The sequence below is a fragment of the Sander lucioperca genome, chromosome 14 (genome assembly GCF_008315115.2).
Source record: "Sander lucioperca isolate FBNREF2018 chromosome 14, SLUC_FBN_1.2, whole genome shotgun sequence".
Classification (NCBI taxonomy): Eukaryota; Metazoa; Chordata; class Actinopteri; order Perciformes; family Percidae; genus Sander; species Sander lucioperca.
In genome coordinates this window covers 23,684,005-23,694,004 of record NC_050186.1, presented here as the reverse complement: position 1 = coordinate 23,694,004, position 10,000 = coordinate 23,684,005, and the positions used below count along the sequence as shown (strand labels likewise).

At 42.4% G+C, this 10,000-nt stretch overlaps 1 protein-coding gene across 1 annotated transcript in view; it reads left to right on the top strand.

Moving 5' to 3' along the window:
* Positions 1-1,235, top strand: part of LOC116041804 (tripartite motif-containing protein 16-like) — a 2,373-nt gene extending 1,138 nt beyond the window's left edge. Inside the window, exon 1 of the mRNA XM_031287860.2 lies at positions 1-1,235. This exon is cut by the window's left edge and continues 1,138 nt beyond it. Coding sequence (XP_031143720.2) covers positions 1-746 — 746 coding nt within the window. The 3' untranslated portion in view covers positions 747-1,235.
* The last annotated feature ends 8,765 nt before the right edge of the window (positions 1,236-10,000 follow it).

The window sequence follows — 10,000 nt, the reverse complement described above, 5'->3', positions numbered from 1 at the left end:
ACCCCTCACTGTCACCACTCAGCCAATCAACATCCAGCATCCATATCCGTCCTCTGTACTACTTTGAGGACGTGACAGCAGCCGTGTCAGAAGTCAGAGATAAACTACAGGACGTCCTGAGAGAGAAGAGGACAAACGTCTCACTGACAGGGACTGAAGTGGACGTTTTACTGCCACCACCAGAGCCCAAGACCAGAGCTGGATTCTTAAAATATTCACGTGAAATCACACTGGATCCAAACACAGTAAACACATGGCTGTTATTATCTGAGGGGAACAGGAAAGCAACAGTAATGAATGAACAACAGTCTTATTCTAGTCACCCAGACAGATTCACTGAAGGGTGGCAGGTCCTGAGTAGAGAGAGTCTGACTGGACGTTGTTACTGGGAGGTGGAGAGGAACGGAGAAGTTTCTGTAGCAGTCGCATACAAGAATATCAGCAGAGCAGGGGGGTCAGATGAATGTGGATTTGGACGAAATGACAAATCTTGGGCGTTAGATTGTAACAACAACATTTATACATTTTGGTCCAACAATGTCCAAACTCCCGTCTCAGGTCCTGAGTCCTCCAGAGTAGGAGTGTACCTGGATCACAGTGCAGGTATTCTGTCCTTCTACAGCGTCTCTAAAACCATGACTCTCCTCCACAGAGTCCAGACCACATTCACTCAGCCCCTCTATGCTGCACTAATGTTTTGTGGTATTTATACTGGAGACTCTGCTGAGTTGTGTAAACTGAAATAGACAGAAGTCATTTAAGGGTTAAATTCTGTGTTTTAACTCTTTGACTTATTTAGTCTCCATGTTTGTTGCTGAGAGCTGATTGTTGAGTCATTCTATTTTATCAACATTTTTGTCCCTTTTTCTTCATTAATTTGCTTTTCTAAACGTTTTTGTAAATTAGTTAGACTTTGTTTTGCTTGTATTGACGTTGTAGAAGTCATGAGATGTTTTAGTTTGTTGAGAAAAACATTCGAGGAGCCCCAGAAGCTCTCAATGTGCTCAGTTGAGATCTGTTATTTTACCTTTGATTGTTGAAACAGGACGATATGTTAAAAAAGATCTTTACCGAGATGATCTGTAGATATTAGTTGTTGTTTGTTATTCATGTATTTCTCCACGTTATGTATCTGCGGGACAGGAAGATGTCTGTTAAATAGAGGTGTCTTGTAATCCCATGTGGGACGGGCCAAATGTTTGGCGTGACCCAGAAATCAAATCAAACTAAAAGTGTATTTAGTTTCTCTTCCACTGCATGGCTCTGAAGAGAGAAAGCACCAGACCTCCTTTATCCTACACACTTTGTTCTCTTTGTGGACATTTGTAAATAAATCTAGATTTACATTTATTAATTTGGCGGACCAAATGTTGTTATCATAATCATAATCAATAACTCATTCTTCTCTTTTACACAGCTGAGATTCTGGTTCCAACAACGTGATTGTGTGGATGAAGTGAATGTGTTGATGAAATCATTGATCAAGAGTCTTTGAACAGACTTTACTGATGGGATGTGTGAACAAACTGAAGCTTTACATGATGAATAAACTAACATCAACAAAATATTTTCTTCCTGTCTTCATTCCAGGGTTTCATACAAAGCTGACGGAGAAAATGTTAAACTGATATGAGAGTATAACTGAGGCACTTTTCCTCCTGAAACACCACAAAGTACAGTGTTCATGTTTAGAGTCAGTCAGTCTCTGTCCTTTCAACTTTCCTCACTAAAACTGCTCCGTCACAGAGAAATGAGCAGAGTTTTCTATCACTTCTTCTCTGCATTGAGTCAATAAATATGACACTATAACTAACTGTGTTTCATTAGTAGTTCCTCTCCCCCCCCCCGGCCCTCAATATTACGTAACAGCATACATTGCCAAAAGGCACAAGGGCATAACTGCAAAGCATTATGGGTGATATTCCCCTCTGAAGTGACCATCGTTGTTCAATTACACCCTCTCCCATTGCCTGGTCGTATCTAAGGTCGGTCCTATTTACTGGAGCAGTGAACAACATTTGCATTGCAAAAAACAGCTTATGGGATGGGAATGATTGTTCCAGATATTAGAGAAACAACAGAGCTGGTCAGAGACCTATGAAGGGGCAGGGGCTCAAAGTTAAAAAGGGGCATATGGTACCCGATTTTAAACCACCACGGTGTTAGGGCCGTGTATAGCCACAGTATAGGCCATGATACTGATGTTACGGTTTCATATATTATCATGTATTACAACGCTGTAAGCAAGGAGATATAAAAACCTGTCCTAGTATAAAGAACTAGTATAATATAAAAAAAAAAAAAATCAGTCAAAAAAAGTTTATTTTTTAACCCCAAAATAACCTGGATGTCTGCATGAACGTTTTATGGAACCTAGACAACATTCTTCACAGGTAAAATTAATCATTACTTCCTTTGAAAAACAAAATTGGTTTTAAAACAGTGTCCTGACTAAACTTTGACATAAACCAGTCTGTGATCCACTCAACACCCTCTCATCTTAACTATTAGTCAAAATAATTCATCATTTCTGCTTTTTTAAACTCAAAAATGAGGTATAATGTCATTTAAGTTAGGTTTATCGGCCATTAATGAAACAAAGAGTTGACAAAAAGCAAGAAAAACGCCGGAAAAAGTTCATTTTAAAATTTTTACGTGGAACGACAAAAAGTTGATGGTCAACAGGAAGACGACACGAGGGTTAAGCAGTCAGAAGAGTAAGATGTGTATTGTGTGGGTAAGGAAGAGAGAGAAAGTCCAAGCTTGCTGACACTGCTAAAAAGTAGAGTTTAGATTCTCGGCCCGAGCCCGAGCCCGACCCGAGCCCGACCGGACCTCGGGTCAGGCTCGGGCCGTTATTTTCCGCCACATCCTCGGGCCGGGCCGGGCCGGACCGCGCCCGAGCCGGACCCTTGATCAAGCAATTTTTTTTTTTTTTTTGATCCATTACCTTATTATCCTATTTGGGTGGGGAGAAAGCTATGCCATAATCAGAAATATTATAAATATATATATATATATAGGCTATATAAAAGTAACAAATGTGTACAAAAGTTAGGCTGCAGTTACAAAATGCAGCACTTCATGCGCGGAGTCTCCTCCTCTCGCACGCATCACACCGGGAGCTTGAAGATGTAAAGAAAAAAAGAAAAACAGGAGAATTAACTTTGAGCAAGTGTGGAGGAAAGTCGGAGGTATGGAAGCAGTTTAAACAAGTCGTGGGCAGTGACAACAATATGTTGTTCATCATTGTTTCTTTTTTTTACGTTTCTTCATTCGGATCCACTTGCGATCCGTTCCATTCTAAACTAACAGCAGTTTACAGGCTTCGTCCTTGTTGTATTATTCTAAACAGATTTCTGCAGTTCAAACAACTCTGAATTGTAGTTGAGAACGTCAGTTATAACGGCCCACGTATTAAAAAATTGTCGGGTTTAAATCGGGCTCGGGCTCATAATTACAGTTAATGTGTCGGGCCGGGCCGGGCTCGGACACAACGTGCTCGGGCTCGGGCAGGTTCGGGCTTGATTTTTTGGGCCGATCTAAGCTCTACTAAGAAGTGTCTCACTGGGACTGACCTGATGTCATGTTCAGGTCGCGTTCAGGTCAGCTACTGGTTACAGAGGGAGCTACAGCCGGGGAGATGCTTCCAGGAGACATGACTGCTCCACACAAAGAGCTCAAACTGAACGAAATAAGGCCCCAGATTCAGAAATCAAGTCAACACATTCTAACCGGGGGGTCGAGTGAAGAAAGTTAGTCTGGAGCCCTGGGTCTTAGAGAGGAGACACACATCGGCCGTCTGACAGTCTGGCGAGGTCGGTGACTCGAGTCTGTTCGGTGTGTTCCGTGCCGTCGTCCGTTGGAGGAGCCGTCGGCCTTCATTTCGGCCGACCTGACATGTTCAGTCAGAGACAGGACAGTCGGGACTCACCCGGAAACAGGGAGCGGATGAGCCTCTCAAAATCTGATGAAGATCTTTTAAACTGACCTTTGTTGATCTGAAATGAAGACAGATTCAGCAACTGCACGGCCTATTTCTCTCTTCAAATGTTTTCAGAAACACGTTTCGGTGAACTATTTTAGTCCAATATGAGATCGTATTGTGAACGAGCCGCCATGACAGTCTGGCTGTGAATTTCTGGAGAAAAAAGACCCACGTGACGCGTTCGTCCAATCAGCTGCCGGTTTTCATTTTCTGGGAAATAATCAGACTGTTAATGGAAACAATACAGAGCAGCGCCGCCTGCTGCTATGGAGACGTATTACGTTTCGTACACGTGCAGAGCGTACGCTCAAGTCAGCGTCCCCTCAGTGTGTTCTGAGGAACTTTTTGGACCTCGGGGACCCGACTGATCAGTCCGACTGGCTTTACTGCCGACAGTCGGCCGTCTGGTTGGTGTGTCAGGGCCCTTATAAGTATTTAAAAAGTCTTTAAAAATACTTATAAGACCTTGTAATCAATTTCTACATTGAATCAATAACAAAGTGAAGCAAAATTTGAAGATGTTTGAATACGTGTGAAGTATTTTCCAAAGTATTCTGAATTTTAAATGATTTTCTCGCCCTAAAAGTTAAAAAATAAAAAAGTCAAATAAAATAAAATATGTTTCATTGGAAACGTTACCCACCATTTTTTATTTATTTATTTATGACGTTACATTTATTTAACCCTACGAAAAAACAAGACAAAATGTGTGTGTGTGTGTGTGTGTGTGTGTGTGTGTGTGTATGTCTGTGTGTGTGTGTGTGTGTGTGTGTGTGTGTGTATGTCTGTGTGTGTGTGTGTGTGTGTGTGTGTGTGTCTGTCTGTCTGTGTGTGTGTGTGTATGTGTGTGTCTGTGTGTGTGTGTGTGTCTGTCTGTGTGTGTGTGTGTGTGTGTCTCTGTCTATCTGTCTGTGTGTGTGTGTGTGTGTGTGTGTGTGTGTGTGTGTCTCTGTCTGTCTATCTGTCTGTGTGTGTGTGTGTGTGTGTGTGTGTGTCTCTGTCTGTCTATCTGTCTGTGTGTGTGTGTGTGTGTGTGTGTGTGTGTGTGTGTGTGCGCGTGTGGGTGAAGACAGCCCTGCAGTGTGATTGGTCCCCACCAGCCCTGTAGTGTGATTGGTCCCCCAGCAGCCCTGCAGTGTGATTGGTCCCCAGCAGATGTCAGTCTAACAGCATCAGCGGAGATAAAGTGACTCAGGAACACAGTGTCCACTTTATTAGGGACGCCTGCTGAGACTCAAACACTGTTCTGCAGTAACTCACCCTGCATGAAGGTTTCAGAGATTATTTTGGGCTGCAGGTTGTGTTGCTGTTGAACTTTTTTTTATGTTTTACTGACAGGTGTTTCTATTATTTTGTCCATCCTATTTATATCAGTAATGTTGTGTTAAATATCATAAACCCTCTCTGTGTGACAATACAGTTCAACAGTATCATAAACAATATCAATATAAATGTGTGTGTGTGTGTGTGTGTGTGTCTGTCTGTCTGTGTGTGTATGTGTGTGTCTGTTTGTGTGTGTGTCTGTCTGTCTGTGTGTGTATGTGTGTGTGTTTCTGCATGTGTGTGCGTGTTTCTGCGTGTGTGTGTGTGTGTGTGTGTGTGTGTGTGTTTCTGCGTGTGTGTGTGTGTGTGTGTGTTTCTGTGTGTGTGTGTGTGTGTGTGTCTGTGAGTGTGTGTGTGTGTGTGTGTGTGTGTTTCTGTGTGTGTGTGTGTTTCTGTGTGTGTGTGTGTGTGTGTTTCTGTGTGTGTGTGTGTGTGTGAGTGTGTGTGTGTGTGTGTGTGTGTGTTTCTGTGTGTGTGTGTGTGTGTGTGTGTGTGTGTGTGTGTGTGTGTGTGTGTGTGTGTGTGTGTGTGTTCCTGCTGCCGAGCCTCCAGACATTGAACCTCCGGTGAAGGCAGGCGAGTGCTGTGGAAGGAAATCAAACCTGTTCAACAAGAGAAACACACATTACAGAACACCTGCTGCAACTAATTCATTTTATCCCCAGGGAGAAAACTGACGTACACTGGCTCCATCACCCTGAGGAGTTCAATAAGTACCTGCATTATATGTGTCATCGTATAGAGGAGAACAGAGGGGGGTTTTGATATAAAAACAACAAAATATATGTTCACATATTCAGCATGTAACAAGAGATCAAAGAACATCAGTGGGAGACAGGATCTGAACTTGAATAATGTGATTTCATTTCACCGTGAATTTTTTTTTGTAACTATAAATCGAGGAGGTCCCTGTGTGTGTGTGTCTGTCTGTGTGTGTGTGTGTGTGTGTGTGTGTGTGTGTGTCTGTGTGTGTGTGTGTGTGTGTGTGTCTGTGTGTGTGTGTGTGTCTGTGTGTGGTGTGGTGTGGAGTGTGTCGATGTGTGTGTGTGTGTGTGTGTCGTATGTGTGTGTGAGTGTGTGTGTGTGCTGTGTGTGTCTGATGGTGTGTGTGTGTGTGTGTGTGTGTGTGTGGTGTGTGTGGTCTGTGTGTCGTGTGAGTGTGTGTGTGTCTGGTGTGTGTGTGTGTGTGAGTGTGTGTGTGTGTCTGTGTGTGTGTCTGTATGTGTGTGTGTCTGTGTGTGTGTGTGTGTCTGTGTGTGTGTGTGTGTGTGTGTGTGTGTGTGTGTGTGTGAGTGTGTATGTGTGTGTGTGTGTGTGTATGAACTCGGCGTTTGGAGTTTGGACAGCGTTTGATATTGGATATTAATAAACTGTGACTAAAACTAACTGCCTAATAAATAATAAATAAACTAATAAAACGAGGCATTAGAAAGTTTGTAACTACACCAGAAGTATATTTAAATAACATTTGCCTGATGGATACTCCTCTCGGCTGCTATCGCGCAGTACTTACATACTACTACTACATACTTATGGCGTAGTTACAAACTTTGTAATGCCTTGTTTTATAAGTACAGAAACTATTTGTACTACTGTAGAAGTTTGGAATCATTCCGGGCATTATTAGTGGGGTAATTTACGAGATACAAACGTGGATCCATTAGCGAGCTAACCAGCTGATAACGCTAACTCGACCAACGTTATAACAAGGGAAAAATGCTTATGGGGGGGTGTTTATATATGCCTGCTCTGGTTTGGGTTGGTCAGGTTTAGGTAAGAGGAGTGGGATTGGTTATGGTTAAGGTAAGAATGTCAGGGCGATAATATTCCAAAAAGTAGTAATACATGAGTAGTATGGATAACTGTTTGTAAATATATGCCAAGGTACTGTAAATGCACACGGGTGCAAATAGCATACATTGATATTTGTACCAGACGGGGTATTAATAGAACACATTGCTGTGTGCACCGGCGGGGTACGAATAGCACACACTGCTAATTGTACCAGGGGTGCAAATAGCCTCACCCCTTTAGTTTTCCCCTCCCTACGCGGCCAGACGCGTTCTTATTTTACAGCATCAATGTGGCACATACAGCAAAAAAAAACAACCTGGAATGCTTACGAATTACAAGTGCTTCACTTTTTGTAGCTTTTTGAACGAATAGTTCGTGTGAGTCGGCCGTGCGGGAATACTTAAAAATGTAATCTTTGTTTTGCTTGATTTGCTAAACTCTCTGATGGATAAAGGAACTTTTTGCTGACTTTTGTAGGTCTTTATACGTCGACAAAAATGCGACAAAAGAGTCGGAAAAAAAGCGTCAGAAGTAGAAAAAAAAGCTAGTTTTCCTCTCCTCCGATGAGTTCCTCGAGGAAGGGAGGTAAGGGGAGGAGTCGAGGAGGCAATTTAAGAGACATGAGAAGGAGCGCTGGTATAATGCTGCGTTCCAGACACAATTTTTAGCCCGTAAGTTACGACTTCAAGTCACGACTCACGACTTGGTAGCGTTCCAGGCAAAGTCACGACAAACCCTTTCTAGCTAGTGTTAGCTAGCGTTAGCTAGCAGCTACCTACCGTTGACGTTAGCTAGTGCTAGCTGATACTATCAATTTCTAGTCTGCGACATATTTTGGGCTTCATTTAATAAACATAACCTGTAGTAGTACATAATTGTATGTGTATTGTTTTGATTACAATGTGTGGAAATTACTTTACGTTGCCTATTCATGTCTATTTATTTCTATTTCTCACCGGTAATCACCGGCGTTTGTACATTGTTGCTTATGTGTGTGTGACGTCAGTGGCGGTTTTTGGCACGGGTGAACCGGGCAGACGCCTATCATTTCACTGTGTGGGGAATTGGCAAATCGGCGCCCTTTGCAGCTGCAGGCGCCCTGCTTGCTGTGAGAGGAGCATCTCGCTGCAGCCCGCGGGAAAACCCCGCCTTCCCGTGGGCTGCAGCGAGCATAGACAGTTAAAGAAAGCAGCGAGATGTAGCCTACTTGTGCACAGAAGCCGTGTGAGAAAGGAAAAGGGCAGGAGGGCGCCGGGGACAATTCACCTCTGGGTCTCGCAAATGGAACGGTCTGGACAAGTGGGGGGGGAACAGGGGACCACGAGCCTCCTTGAGCTCATCACTTTTATGCACGATAAGGATCTATCGGAGATCTACCCCAACTTTTGGACTGCTCTGAGGATTGCACTTCCTCTGCCAGTCACTGTGGCTCCAGCAGAGAGGAGCTTTTCAACACTAAAGTTGATCAAGTCATACCTGAGGTCAACCATGTCCCAGGAACGGATCACTGGCCTTTCCGTCATCAATATCAATCACTCAATAGGGGAGCAGATTTCATACGATCACATCATTGATGATTTTGCATTAAGGACGGCAAGAAATGTCAGGTTTTAGTTTTAGTTTGTGTTTTCTGTTCTTAGTGCTATAGTGTAATAATTAGATTGTCTTTAGTGTGTTTTCATATTTGTGTGATGAAGGATTTGTGCTATTTAGAATATTTATTCTATATTTTATTGGTATATTATTGTTGCTCTCTGCTCTTGTTAGATTGTAGATCTGACTGTATACATTCTTGGCACATTTGTGTATATATATATATATACATATATATATATATATATACACACTGTAAAATTTCTCAATTGCACAAATCCTTCATTAGAACATTTGAAAAGCACACTTAAGAGAATCCAGTTATTGAACTATTGCAATTATAACAGGAAACACTTTTTAAGGTGAACAATCTCCACCTCCAACATTGCCAAAAGACAATGAACACAATTCTGCACAAAATATGACAGTATAAGTTATCTGAACTTAAATAAATAAATGTGACGTCAAAAAACCCGTAAGTTACGGGTTTGACTGCCGTTCCCGGGCACTTTCACCGTTAGAAGGTGGTGAAAACACGAGTTACGGTTGCCTGGAACGCAGCGTAAACTGAGTGTCTGATGAGGTTCATGAGATACAGGTGAGGAGGAGGCGGGACTACAGGGCAGATTAGGGAAGTGGGAACAGGTGAGGAGATTTGGGCCCTAATATGAGAAAATGAAACCAAAAGGAAGACACTATTATTCTCTGCAACCACAGGCTAAAAAAAGCAGCTTAAAAACCTCATGAAATGTTTAAAAACAAGTCCCTATGTCTCACTGAAATATGACGTCTTAGGTGAACGTGTCTTATATAAATTAGCTGAACGTACTTAGTAAGATTTAGCTTTTTTGCAGTGAACTATTGAAGTAGAAGGCCTGTTGTTGTTGTTGTCGGGGATATTTTTGCAGTAAGTTTGTGAGTTGTTTTAAAAAAAATGTATTGGGTATATTTTCCTGAGTCTGACAAAGTTTGAGAAACACTGCTGTAGACTAGACATTAGATGAATATACTTGGTAAGATTCTACTGTTTTGGCAGTGTGAACTGAATGTTACTGTAATTGGGTTGCAGGATAAACTAGCAGAGCAGATAAACTAAAGGGGTGACTCATAGATCTGGGCTGGATGCAAACAGGAAGACAATCAGGCAGAGAATGAACTGAGACGGGGTATATATATATATATATATATATATATATATATATAGACTGCCAGGCTGATTAGGGAAACGAGACGCAGGTGGATGAGGAGGCGGGAAAGAGGGGGGAGTGGATTTGATGACAGGACAGTTTATTTTGAACATGC